Source organism: Miniopterus natalensis, chromosome 5 (genome assembly GCF_054644295.1).
Source record: "Miniopterus natalensis isolate mMinNat1 chromosome 5, mMinNat1.hap1, whole genome shotgun sequence".
Lineage (NCBI taxonomy): Eukaryota > Metazoa > Chordata > Mammalia > Chiroptera > Miniopteridae > Miniopterus > Miniopterus natalensis.
In genome coordinates, this window is record NC_142085.1 from 57808544 (window position 1) to 57823356 (window position 14813).

Sequence of the window (14813 nt, forward strand, 5' to 3'; positions counted from 1 at the left end):
TTTAAACCTTCATTCCATCCCTTACAGCTACGTCTTTCTTGCCCAAATGTATTAATGTCTCAAAGCCTCGGTTTCCTCATCTGCAAAATGAGGACAATTCCTACCTTGCAGATTCATTGTGAGAATTAAATAAAAGAATATATGCAATTCCCCTAGCACAGTGGGCCCCTCCAACCTCACTCTTAAATTGTATGTTTCTTGCAGGCCTTATATTCCCCATAATACCATGTGCAGGGTCAATACTTAGATTTTGTTTATTGTGTTGGTTAAATTGAGTTTATCTTTAAAATGCATATAAAATGCCAAGTATAATTATATGCACTTAATTGACTAAAATGTGGAAGACAGGACCAGAAAAAGTTTAGCAAGATTACTACACTAGCTTCCCTTGAACTAAAGAAGTAGCCGAGTTATAGTAAGTGGCACAGTTAATGAGATTTGTAAACATTCTTTTGAGTGAAAGTTGTAGTTTGAAAGCTAAGAAACACATTTATAGAGTCAACCCTGACACAGACAAAAATTATTTAACAGCATGTTGTAAAAGATATTTGTAATTGGTTTTGAGGAGGGAAAAAATCACAAACCAATGTGAAAAAGTAAACCTCAACCATTTTATAATAAATGAGTTATATGGGGAATAAATTTATAATAAAAATGATAACAAAAATTTACTAGTTACTGCTAGCCTTTATTCAAGATTTTAAAAATATATCTTCCTCTGATTGCTGAACATATTACATGTTTTAAATTTCAGCAATAAGAGAAATACTGTTAAAAATTCCAAACAATATCGGGCTTTATACCCCACAGGCACACATACCTGTATCTTTCTGATGCCCAGGGGCCCACATCCCAGCTGCAACACAGGACTGAGCAGAGACAATTTTCATTTACTGAACTGTCCCCACAGGCTGGGTGCTTTCACCCACATGCTCTTATTTAATCTTCACAACAGCCCTGTGAGTTAAGCACAATTACTTTTTTATAGAAGCAGAAACTGAAATTCAGACAGGGTATGCCGCTTGTCCACATCCAGTAACTAGGGGAGCAGAATTTTAACTTCTGAACTTGAGTGTAAAAATATGACACCACCTTACTCAAAATAGACAAAAAGTAAACTAAAAATACTTGCTGTCATATTGTGCACAACAGCAAACACTCTACAACAAGAATATTGCCTCTGATTTGTCCCCAGATTCTGAATACAAGTTTGAAAGTCTTTCAGCTCACTCCAGCTAAACATAAATAAGGGATCACCGTGAAGATGGACTTAAACATGGAGTTTGATTCATCTCACCAGGGGCCTTTGGCTCATTTACACTCCTGGCTTTATTTATTCAAATAACTTGCTTTTTTCCCCAGAGGAGAAAAAAAACAACAAGGCCTGCAGACCATCATCCTATCACCACTGTGCAAAGAATCTAACATAAATAGTGTCAATAAAATCATCATATTTAACAAAGTCCAGGACATTTCACAGTGCTGTTTATAAGATGTAAATAGTCTTGTTTTATCTCACTGTTCTGCTAAACTCAAGTGTCTGCTTCATTTTAGATCTAGGCCCCTGAAAGAGCTTCCCATGCTTTATTTAATACTGTCGAATGTGCATAGTTATTTAGCAGGGCATTCAGGAGGGCAAACCTGAACCATGACCTAGATGATGTCCATTTAGGTACAGATGATTGAGGGATGCTGTGGTGGCCATAAGCACCGTTCACCAGATGTTTCCAGCTCTCTGACTTCTGTCCTCTTGCCCTGGGCAGGGCCCAGCAACCAGCTCTGGTCACTGGATTGTGAATAGGAGTGTTGTGTGTGGCTTACAGCCAGGGCATTTAATAAAACCATGGGAGACCCCCAGAGCACTCACTCGCCTTTGTGGAGGTGACAGGCAATATTCCAGATGGTGGCTGAGCTGCCTGCCTGGGGTCCAGAGAGAGGACAATGCCAGCACAGAGCAGCACCCCACCCCTGCCAACCGGTAATGGATACACAGCATGAGCAAGAAATAAATCTTTGTTAGGATGAGCCCTGAGATTTGAGGGTTGTTTGTGATTGCAGCATAAACTGGCCCCTCCTGCCCTATATCCCAAATGATGCCATGAGAAAGGCCTTGGTATCTCCAGTGATATTAGTATCTGATGCTAAATGTTTTTATCTTGTCAGGGAAAGGTCCCTCAACCCACAGTTCACTCGGACCCCAATCATCATGTTCCACAATCTGAATTAAATAGGCCAAGCAAAATGGAAGCCCGAAAGTTACAGTTGTAACCTTCCGAGCTGCCAGTTCTAATTTACCGATCTGTCCAAGTTCTTAGTTGTAAACAACAGAAAACACTCTGGCTAGTTAAGTAGAAAATAAATCGACTGAAGATTTATTCACTTACAGAATCTTAAGGGCAGAAACACCAGTCTGCCTGCCAATGCAGACCACACTGCCCCACCGCTGGGCGCACACACGGGGCTCATTTCACCACCTGGCACTGGTCCTTCTGCTAGAATCTCGGCCACCGTGTCACTCCGTGGTCCTCGTGCCACTTGAATTTCTAAGGTGTAACTCAGACTCATGCAGGTGTTTCTGAATAGTGAGGCCTGAAGTGCACTAGGTGCAAGGAAAAGTTGGAAAAATATTTTTTGGCTTTTTGCTTAGGAAGATCGGGAATTCCTCAAACACAGGAAGGAAATTCAAAGGTGTGATCAAAAAGAACGATAAATACCCACTGCATCTGTGGAAATGGGCACTATGGACAACTAAGGTCTTCAGTGCTTGTGTCAGTCCGTAACAAAGCTCCCAGAGCCTTCCTGGTTCCGGCAGCTCTTCCTTCAGTTCTACCCTAGGACCCTTCTGATGAATCCCTGTTTTTACTGGGTTCTGTCACTTGCAACCCAAAGAGTCCTGATACAGAAGTAACCATACTTAAAGAATCCCAGAGTACCCAGTTGCCAACAGAGCTGTAAATATTCAGATTCTCTGAAGAATTTTTCAGATCTTTTTATGTATGTGTGTAAGTGAAGTGCCTTTCTGCATTTACGGGGGCGGGGGGGAATCAAACAAAAAACACAAGATTCTAACTTTGGTTTTGAGAACCCTAATTGGGATCATTGGCTACATACTGATTATATTTACTTTCTGTACTACAAGTCCTCACAAATAACTTTTCCTAAACAAATAAAAACAAAAAACAAAACATTGCATCTACATGGATCTTGTGTGTATATACACACCTGAATAAAAATATCAGAAGTATACACAAGCTGCCAACTTACTGTCAAATGCTACTTGGAAATCAGGTTATCTATAAGAATACATCTAGATAGAGAAATCACTGACCAATAAAGAAATACACATACACACAGAAGCACTGATGCTAGACGTGGGTATTATTAAAAACAAGACTAAACAGAAAAAAACCTACACTCTATTCCTAGGTGCTCACATCCAAGATCCCTGAACTAGACTAGTTAAAATGGAATAAAATATGGGGAATACAAAAACCAATGGGCAAAACTGTGCAATAGTTATACTGAATAGTTAAGGAGTGTCAGGACTTTACTTCATGGGGTAACCTAGAGGTTTCCCCTTTCCCTAAAAATGGATATGAGGACAGGAAGGTGGGTCTTGGGCTGTTTATGGCTTGTGGCTTGAGCTGGCTAATCCAGGGTGAATATCTAAGAGACTGAGGGAGAAGTCAAGCCAGGGAAGTGAGTCTTGTTACAGTGGCACTTTAGGGAGAAGGGAGAAGCAACCTGGGATTTCCAGAGCAGCCCTACTCTTTCTCTCCGTCACATGCTGGTCATTCAACTCTTCTTCGAATTCAGTGAGAAATTACCAAGTTTTCCCGATAAATTTCTCTAATTTTTTTTTTTTTTTTTTTTTTTTTGCTTAAGCGAGGCCAGAGTCCATTTTCCTTGTTTACAACCAAAAGGACATTACATTAAGTATAGTCCCCTACACTCTTACTCTCCCAGCATCTAACTCCGGTCTTGGATAATTCATCTTTCTTTACCAGGAATGACTTAAAAGGACCTTCAGCTTTTGCCTATCTATGTGCCATGCTGCCACTCAGTTTAGCAGCCTTAACCTCACTAGGAAAACATACGCCTAATTGTCAATTTTGACATCTGGCTCAGAGGGTGCAACTTCAAATGCCTTCAGAGATCAGACAGGTAATGTAGATGGAGGGAGAGCTGAGCTGGACTCCACTGGACACTATATGCCCCATCTAAAGATGTTTATGTTCAAATACTTAAAACACCTTGCGGCTCAAAAAAAAAATTTTTTTTAAATATATCTTTATTGATTTCAGAGAGAGGAAGAGAGAGGAAGGGAGAGAAAAAAACATCAATGATGAAAGAGTCATTGATCGGCTGCCTCCTGCAACCCGGGCATGTGCCCTGACCGGGAATCGAACCCCGATCGCCTGGATCCTAGGTTGATGCTCAACCGCTGAGCCATTCCAGCCAGGCTCAAACAAAATTCTTCACGGCCAAATTCACCTCCTGGGCCATCAACTAACAACCTAGCTTTCTATTAGTTTAAATTACATACGATCCTGTAAGGCTCATAACACTCAACTTTGTTTCTATCATTTGAGCAGAATAAAAATGCTTCTTAGCAAATTTTCCCATCCTCTATTAGCAGAAAACTCCTTAGGCCATTAATGGGACCAATGTGAGGTATCTAAAGAACTCAAGAGCTGCTTTTAAAAGAAGCTGAGAAAATTGATATAAATGGCTTTTCATGAAGATGGTGCCAAAAGCGAAGAAAGAAGCCACTGCCCATCCCAAAGTCAAAGTCAAAGCAAAGGCTTTGAAGGCAAAGAAAGTAGTGCTTAAAGGCATCCGCAGCCACAAGAAAAAGAGGATCCGCAGGTCACCCATCTTCCAGCATCACCCAAGACACTGGGGCTCTAAAAGCAGCCTCAATATCCTCGGAAGAATGCCCATAGGAGATACAGGCTTGACCACTGTGCCATCACCAGGTTCCCCTGATACCGAGTCAGCCATGAAGACAGAAATCGACAATACACTCGTGCTCACTGTGGATGCCAAGGCCAACAAGTGCCACATCCAACAGGCTGTGAAGAGGCTCTGTGACATTGACTTGACGTGGCCAAAGTCAACACCCTGACCAGGCCCGATGGAGAGAAGAAGGCATAAGTTTGGTTCCCAACTATGATGCTTTGGATGTTGCCAACAAAATTGGGATCATCTAAACTGAGTCCAGCTGGTTAATTCTAAATACAAAATTTTTTCACTGTAAAAAAGAAAATTCATATAAATAGAACCATTTTTAAATGGAGTCGAAGCCACCATCCCAGAGGAAAGGATTCACACGTCTTGCTTGCTCCTTGAAACTTTGGAATGTTTGACTTGGGCAAAATAACCTATGGACTGGGTCAAGCCAATGTTGTTTCACAAACAACTGTCTGTAAAGCTAACTGATAAAGGACTGATAATTATGGAATTGTTTAGAATCAGTAACCAACCATGTACAGGTCAGGAGTAAGTTAGTTTGTTATCAGTAGAAATTTCTTTCTTCTATTCATGTAATTATTTCCTTTCCTTTTCTCACAAAAACCCCTTGCCTTCACCCCATAACTAGAACACTATTTGGGTTTCTGCCTGAATCTGTGTTTCCAAATAGTTATTCTAAAATCTCAAATAAACACTTGTTGCCTTTCACTTTGTTCTTTTACTTTTAGGTTAACAAAGCTTATCAATGCTGGTCAATTCCAGCCTTAGTGTGTGTCTCAGGGTAAATGAAGCAGGCTCCTGTTGCTTTCTATGAATTACCGAAGAAAGAGCCAAACTACTTACAAGCACAAGGACTCCAAAGGTATCGCACAGATGGGAAAACTCACATGCCTACCACCCTTGACAGTCTCCAGTTTCACTACATAGCACCGATTTTCTTCACAGACCAAAAAGGAAATCCAATTCAAGAAAACTGATAAGGCTTTCCTTTCCTTGGAGAAAATGGACTGGCCAAATTGCTCTCAAAAACCTAAAAGCTCCATCACCAATTGTTGAAAAACAATGGAGCCTCCATTAGCTGTTCTTTTGCCCACAGACTGCTCTCTGAGGAACTGTGGGGTTTGGAAGGAGTGCAGAGGCCTATTCCCCATCTAAGGCACATCAAAGTTTTAATCAAAACCTGCCTTTCTCTCTGTGAAACTAAGCAACTGCCATTTCCCACCCACATATTGCTGGAGAGCATTCAATTACCCTCAATGACTTTGTTTAAAATGAAAAGGCTTTGCCTCCTGAGGACAGTGTGAGAGGATTGATTAATGTAGTTCATGAAGGACAGAAGTGTAAGTACACAGAAAAATCCTAAGTACTGGAAACGGCTGCTGGGCTCTATTTTACAAGCAATTCAAACCTACCTTCAGATTCTTCGTAAAGACTTTTAAGGCAACTGGATATATCAAGGGGCATACTGTGCCATTTTCCCTCTTCCTTTCTGATGATAATCGCAGAATTAGAAAACTAAGAGGAAGAGAAGTGACGAAGTAAGGCCAGATTTTGCCATATGGTTTTTCAGAAGAAGAGGAAACATTGTTTTTCTTTCTGACACGTTGTTCCAAAGGATCTGTGACTAACAAACCAAGCCAGCACATTGCTGGGTTCTGTGGCTCTGTGACTCAGAGTCACTTTTCTATCCAACATATTAAATGTCAAGGAAGATATCTCGGATAAGAGAGACATTTCTTCAGGAAGCTTGGCTCCGGCATGAGTGCCTCTCCTGCGCAAAAGAGCCATATATTCTGCTGTCGTTTAGGTGGATTGCCAATCTGTAAGGGAAACATCTACCCAAGACTACATAAAGAAGCATAAATCCTCTATAAATGCCTCCAAAAAGAACTTTACCCAAGGAATCCTAGTCAATGTCTGTTTAAGAAAAAAAAATCAGAAAGAAACACAGACAGAAAACAAAGAGAAGGGAAAGGAAAGAAAAAGAATTACAGTGATACTCTGATGCATGCATCGTCTGCAGGATTAGGAGACCAAGCGCTCTGATGAGAATGCTTAAAGCCACTGTAATATTCAAAAACGAATGGGTTCCAGGCTAGTCCTAATCAAAAAGGGCAGTTTATATCCATCATGTATCACGAGCCCTCATTTCTCGGTGCTCGAAGATGAGAACCCCTGATGTGAAAGACGATTTTAAGCCAGCGTTTGCAGGGCTTGGTGTGAAAGAAGGGGTGAGGAAAGAGGGAAAGGATTCTGTGAGGGCTACACTTCACTTCTCTTTTTTATAACGACTGTTGTCTTTAAGAGAAACATAGGCTACGACCAAAGTGGCAATATAATCGCTGAATTTTTGTTCCTCTAACAAAGGAAGCACTTGACAAGAAACATTCAGCAAACCAATTATTCCATGCAGGTTTTCATCCATGCAGAAAGATCATCCTCGAAATAGATGGAACTTCACTAACCAATCTGGAAGGTGCCTATGGCAAGTGCCCAAGAACCTAAATAACATTGTTTATCATTATTCTCAACAAACAAAAGTTTAGTAAAGTAAGATTCATGGAGTTTAACACGTAACTGCCAAACTTCAACTATATCAATTATTTAATGGTGCATTCAGCTTATATTTCAGCACGTCTTGATGGGAAGCTAAGAAGGAACAAGATTTGTCCCCCAGGAAGATAAGGGATATTGAGCTTTGTTCCCAGAAATGGGAGAACAGAGCAGATAACTGGTCTTTCCAGTTTTAAGGAACATTTCAATCCAACTAATAAAAAGAGAAAAAATGAAACAAATTCAAGATTCCCACTATCTAGGAATTTGGGGAAGGAAGACTGTATACACTGAAAAATATGTAAATAAATAACTAAATAGCTAGGGAAAAGGAAATCCAGGGAAATTTTTTCCTTAGGGGGCTATAAAGTTAGTATTTTAAAAATAAGAATAAACTCACTTTTCTTACATTTTTTAACCAAAGACATTTAGAGTTATGCACAATAGGTTGAAATAGATTTTTCTATTTTTTACACATTGGTGTCTCCAGAGTAAGCATTTCCTAGGCTTCACTTTCGGAAACAAAATCCTTTCCATCAACAACTCTGGAGACAAAACATTCCATTTGAAATGGATTACCAGGTCACAACATGGGCAAAGCAACTCACAAATTGGAAATGCATGTCTGCTGTCATCTCAAACTAGAAGATCAGCATGGAAGAAGGATTGATATGGGAAGGTTTCCAGGCGATATCCTTGACCTGAATGTTCAAGAACTGTAAGAAAATAGGTTATAACAACAAATTACATTTGGGGAATGGCTGAGGCTAAAGACTTAGGACAGATTAGTGAAACTTAAAGCTACCATTATTGTTTACAACACCCCAAACTCTATACAAATATTTCTAATTGAGTTTTAATAAAACTGAGCCCCAGGGCTCAGACTCAAATCTCTCATCTTTGTTAGCCACCCTCACTCCCTAGCTGATCTCTACAGTCTCATGGCTTTAGTGACACTGGTGACGCCCACATCTCTCTCCAGACTGCACATTTCTTCCAACTCCAGTCTCGTATGTCCAACTGCCTGTTTGACATTTCCACCTGGATGTCTAAAGGATATCTCAAACTCAACATGTTCAAAAACAAACGCCTGATTTCTATCCATTCCCTCCAAAACAAAAAACTAAACAACAACAGAAAGCTACTCCTCCCTCATCTACCTTCAGAGCATACCCAGGATCGACCACCTCTACCACCATCTCTGAGCCACCGCATCTCCAGCCTGGATCACTGCAGCCTCCTACAGGGGGTGGATGTGAACCTCCCTTTGGGTAACCCTCTGAGCCCATGCATTCCAAATGTTTCCATTTGCAGGACAGGCTCCAATTATAGACATTGTTGTCTGAAGTAGAGACTAAGAGTGATTCTTGGACAGGTGACAACAGAAACAGTGGAGGCTAAGAGCAGATGTGAAAGAAGAGTGCGGGGCGGGGTTGAGGGCATCAAGGATGGGACATGTGAGAATATCCAGAGAGACAACAGAGCCTGAACTCTTAAGAAATATAAAATCCTAGGTCAATTGTTCCCTCTCAGTTAGCCCTTCTTGACTCCCCAGGTAGAGTTCAAGACCTTAATTCTAGCACTGGTCGCAATACTGGAGGCCTGTGCCCAGGCCAGTGCCTCCCCAACTAGACTCTGAACTCATTTTGTACCCCCAGCACCTGATGCAGCATCTGGGACCTGCTAAGCCCTTGGCAGACGTGCGCTGGATGCCTACCACGGTACCAGGGACCATGCATTAGGAGCATGGAGAAAGTGGCTGCATTCTCGTGAAAGACCAAGACTTTACGCAGGAAGTGAGGTTTGGGAGATAGAAAAAAGTACTTGAGTTTATCCATGAAGATAAGACTGAAGGGAGCAGCATGTGTGGAAAGACAGAGGGCCAGGCTTGAAGAGGAAAGGGCAGCCGGGGAAGAAAGGATGGGGGTGGGGTGATACCAAAAAGTAGATTAGAACTAGGACCCTAAAGGAGACTCAAAGGGAGAGTTTCTCTCCCCGCCAGGGGAGGGGTGGTAGGGAAGCGCGAGAGGGATGTTTAAGAGAGAAAAAGAGAAAGGCAGGTAGCAAAGAGGACTAGGCCGGGGTCGATGGGTCTGAGGACCAGGCAAGCTCATACCTGCCTTTCTCAATCTTTTCGCTCCCAAGTACCAAGGAAATGACTGAGCGCCACAGGGAGGGAGGCCAGAGGCTGAATCACTACTTGGTGAGGCGTGAGCCAAGAGGTTAATGGGGCAGGAAGATCAAGCCCAGGTTATTACCTCAGTCCTCGGGTGCCAATTAACTCCCCATTAAGTGGTGTGGGGGCTCAACCTCTCACCCTGCGCCGGCGCCCCCGCCGTCCGCGGTGTGATTCTAGGGACAGCGGCCGGAGGGTGCGTGAAGGTGGTGGACACGCCGTTCACGGCGGCTACCTCCCCAGCTCCGTCCAGGCCTCGAGGAGAAAACTGGGGCAAGCACAGGATACAAACAGCGTCACGGCCCCTTTCCCTCCGCGCCCCCCCACACCCGCCCCTCGCTCACAGGGAGCGGGGCGTCGGGGGCCGCTCGGCGCGCCGCGAGCAGCGGGGGCGCACTGCGTGAGCTCCGCTCGGCCCGCTCCGTTATGTGACCCGTGCCACCGGCGGGGCCGCCTCGCAGCGCAGGGCTCACGCTTCTGTGAAGGTCCCAGTGGGACGGCCTGCCAGGCCCCCAGCGCAGGGCCCCGGCGCGGCGGCCCAGGGGGAGCGGGCTCCGGCCCCTCCATCGCCGGGTTGGAACTGACCTTCCGACGGGGACGCGCGCGCGGGGCGCAGCAGCCGGGCTCGGGCGTCCCGCCCCCGCCGCCCCCGTGCGGCGCGCGGCGCCCGCTGCGCACGTAGGTCACCTGCCTCCTGCTGGCGCCGAGCGGCGGGCCCCGAGCGGGCGGCAGGGGCGGCGCGGGCAGCCGCGGGGCCGGGGCCGGGGCGGGCGGGGCGCTGCGCGCCGGGGAGCGGGGCCCGGCGCCCCGCAGCTCGGCGCAGAGCCGCAGGCCGAGCAGCAGCGCGGCGCCCAGCAGGCACTGGCTCAGGGAGCCGCAGCCCCTCCCGGGCGGCCTCTCCCTCGCCATGGCCGAGGCCCACCCCGGGCTGAGCGCGGCGGCCGGCGGCAGGGATGTGGCCCCGCGGTCCCAGCCGCCGACAGTGGAAACAGCCCCGCGGGCGGCGGCGAGGGCTCGGACCCGCCTCCCTTCCTCCGGTCCAAGGAAGCCTCGGCGTAACCTTATCCTGCCCGGCCGAGCGGCCCGGCCGCGGGAAGGGGCGAGGCGCGGGGGGGCGGGCGGGGTCCCGGGGCTGGACCTCGAGCGCAGCCTCACCTCCGGGGGCCCCGGGAGGCTCCCTCCACCCCGGCCCGAGGCCTGGCGGAGCTGGAAGCTGTGTGGCCAGAAAGAGCGCGTTCGTAACGCGAGGGGTCCTGGGCCACGGCTTCACTTTCCAGCGTTAGTACCGTGGAAGAAACACAGGACAGGTGAGCTGCCAGGATTTGCTCTCAGGAGCGAGTTCCGACTGTCAAGCAGCTGGTGCCATTAAGCACAATATGAAAATATGTTGCACTTATGCTCAGGTTTACAACGTCTCTCCCTCCAGAAAGAAGGGGGAGGGGGGAGAGAACAGCACTAGCTCAGTGCGGAATATAATCAAATTAGAGTTACTCCGATTCTAAATTCTGCCCGAAGCTAATCCGTGCTTTCTCTCCGTGTTATGAAATGTGGGGGGGTGCAGGAGAGGGGAAAGCCAGCGAACATAACCGACAACAGGGGGAGAGAACAGGAAGATACTGGCACGAAGTAAATCAAATTAATTTAGCTCCACGCACACACCTCCCTGCTGTCTTGCACAGACACAGAGGGACAAATTTATCTTTCAGCAAAATGCTCCCCAGCTGGTATTTTCATCACCACCTTGACCTTAATTAATCAGACCAAAGGCTCACAGCCTGAAGTCCAGTGTTGGCTGTTCCATTTTCACATGTTAGTAAAATTCTTTCCCACAACTTGTTTGCGGTTTGGGTTTTAGGTTTAGGTTTGGGTTTGGATTTGCTTTCTTTAGCTGTGGCCACATTTTTTTTCTTCATGCTTTACTCTTGCATTTTTTCATGTTTCTATGTAGACTACCCCTGCTGACCTATCCTCCCCCCTTAGGAGCCACAGAATGGACAAGAGAGACATGGAATCCCCTCCACTACACCCCATTTGAATTTGGGGAATTTTCCATAGGGAGCCATCCTCTCTAAAATCCCCCTGGCTTAAGAAAGACCCAATTTATTCTTTGTCACTGTACAAAGGATTTGAGCTCTTTCTTTACATGGAGCAAAACTCAACCCAATCTAGTTCATTCCCTGAGCACACCAGGTCCTTAGGCTCCTGAGTGTTTCATTATGACTGACTTTTGGTTTTTTCTTAGATGCAGCCTTCCAGCTATTGCAGATGGCTCTGTTTTTGTTTTTGTTTTTTTACTGAGTTTTTTAGAAAGAGGAAGGGAGAGGGGGAGAGAGAGAAATATCAATGTAAGAGTGAAACATCCATCGGCTGCCTCCTGCCCAACCCCTACTGAGGATCAAGCCTGCAACCTGGGCATGTGCCTTGTCTGGGAATGGAACTGGCAACCTTTCCTTGCACAAGAGGACACCCAACCAACTGAACCACACCGACCAGGGCTATGGGCTCTGTTTTAAAGACTCTAAGCAAGTGCATTTTTCCTGACACAACTCTAAGAAAAGTTCACATCCTTTGTCTATTCAAACAACATGAGCTGTGATTCAGGTATGAACTGTGTGTTGAATCAAGATTCTGCTTTTCAGAAGCTGTGAGACTTTGGACAAAGTACTTAATCTCTCTGAGCCTGTTTTCTAATAGATAAATAGACCTATATACTGGTAAGATTACAAAGATTGCATAAAATATTATATGTTTAGTACCTAAGTAATACCTGGTCCACAGATGGTACTCAATTAGTAGCAATTATTTTTATTGTTTACCATTAAATAAAATTCTGGATTTTATCATGAAAAACAAAATTTAAGCATTGATTCCAAAGTAAGTAAATACAAGAAAGTAAGAGGAGATTTGTAAATATCTTATACAATCTTCTCTGGAATTAGGAGAAGAAATGTAAGAAACAACCATTAAGACTCAAGATCCCACGAGTGTAATCTATTAAGTTGTATAATTGTGTAATGCCATTTAAGACAAGATTTGTACTGTGCTTAATAAACCTGGATCACCGATGTCTGATGTAGACTTCAATAGTTTTATTTTCCATGCAACCAACACAGTGTCACTAACAAAAGTAGTAATCCTTTGAAGATTATACTAACTTATGCCCTTTGCTCATCTGTTGAATTACTCTCCAGAAGGGAAAAATGAGAAGTATCCTATATTATTAAAACAGGAATATTTAATAAGACTCTGGACTGGGGAGTGGAGAGGGGAGACACACAGAACAGTGTAGCTCTTGAAGAGAATGGGCAAAATGACCTCATATTTTCCCTTATCTCATGTCTCTGGTTCTCTAATAATGTTTCCATTATGAGGGGAAAATCTAAATAAAATGCAATATTTAAATGCCCCTTTTCCTTATCTTTTGCAACTGTCGCTATGTGTTTGTTACTTAATAAAAAGGAACTGTTCATATGTACATAGCATCGTTAACTTTCTAGGAAGAGACTCCCATTTTTAACTTCCACACAATATTTCCCTGTGTTGTGGATAATGAATAGTGAAATGGGTCAGCTGATAGTGTGGAGAGGCAAATCCAATCACTGTCATAGCTGAAAAGCAATCTTTCATTCACGACCTTTGCTTTTCTCATAGAGTTGAACTTGTCTTGGTTGTTTCTGGATATGTTTCAAAAATGCAAATAATCATTAACCACTGAGTCATACATCAGTTAATTAAACATGCATGCAGGTCAGTAAACCACAAAAGCAGCTTTCATTGGATCACAAATTACATCTTCCTTGAGATTTCAGCCAACAAATGAGTAAAACGGAACATTTTTTTACTGCTAATCTCCTAGACACCATACATTTCAATTTGCACACATGCTGTAAATGCAGTAGTTCCCAAACTGGGTTAATTTTGCCTCTCAGGGACATTTGGAAAATTTCTGAAGACATTTCTGGTTGTTACAACAGGAGATGGTTGGGGGAGGATGCTGCTGGCATCTAATGGGTAGAGAGCAGGGATGCTGCCAAACATCCTCCAATGCAAAGGGTAGCTTTCCACAAAGAATTATCCAGCCCAAAATGTCCATAGAGCTGAAGTTGAGAAACCCTGATGTCACATAACATAGATGTTAATGTGGCAACTTTTAATTACAGGCTGTCCAGAGAGAAAACAGGCTGACAGTCAAGGGCCCTCACCTCCAAAGTTGTTATTTCTATTTCATAATATGAAGTTCCCAGCCTGACTTAAAGGAATCAGGTTTAGAAAGGAACAGAATTAGAATTCTTGGCATCAGTATCTTCCTCCACCCCACCTACCCCCATCATCTTTTCTCCATGTAATACAAGTTCATTGTGGAAAATGCACACAAGCAAAAGAAGATATCAACTGTCATTCATATAGAGCAATTCAGAGGTAGCTACCCTCTCAGACTTTTTTCTGTGCATATATGTATTGTTTACAAAAATGAGATATTATACATATTTCTTTATAATCAGCTTTTGTAACAATATTATATAATTTACATAATAAATTATGTGTTGTCTATAATAAAAAGAACTCAGTGGGTAGGTGGGAGATAATTTGGGGTGTAAATGAAACAAGAATGGCTGAGTTTATACTTGTAGCTGAGCGATGGAGTTCACAGCTCTCTATTGTTATGTTTGAAATATTTCATAATAAAAATGTCATTAACCAGTAACTTATTGACCTACATTATTTTTTATTGAGGTAACATTGGTTTACAACATTATGTAAGTTTCAGGTGTACAACGTTATAATTTAACATCTGTACATTCTACATCATGCTCACCACCAAAAGTCTAGTTTCCACCCACTACCCATTTTGCCTCCCTCCATCCCCCTTCCCCTCTGGTAACCACCAATCTGTTGTCTGCCTCTATGAGTTTAGTTTTGTTTTGTTTGTTCATTTTGTGTTTGTTTTTTCACATATGAGTGAAATCATACAGTATTTGTCTTTCTCTGACTTATTTCACTTAGAATAATACTCTCAAGGTCCATCCATAATGTCACAGATGACAAGATTTTATTTTTTTATGGCTAAGTAGTGTTCCATTGTGTATATGTGCCATATCTTCTTTATCCA

The 14813-nt window shown here is 43.7% G+C and overlaps 1 protein-coding gene across 2 annotated transcripts in view; it reads right to left on the reverse strand.

Annotated features, from left to right (window-relative positions):
• The window catches only part of METTL24 (methyltransferase like 24), a 74161-nt gene extending 63549 nt beyond the window's left edge, over positions 1–10612 (reverse strand). For both annotated transcript variants that reach the window (XM_087817161.1, XM_087817162.1), the window contains exon 1: positions 10289–10612. In XM_087817161.1, the coding sequence (XP_087673287.1) occupies positions 10289–10612 (324 nt within the window). The remainder of the gene's footprint in view (positions 1–10288) is intronic.
• Between the last annotated feature and the right edge of the window lie 4201 nt (positions 10613–14813).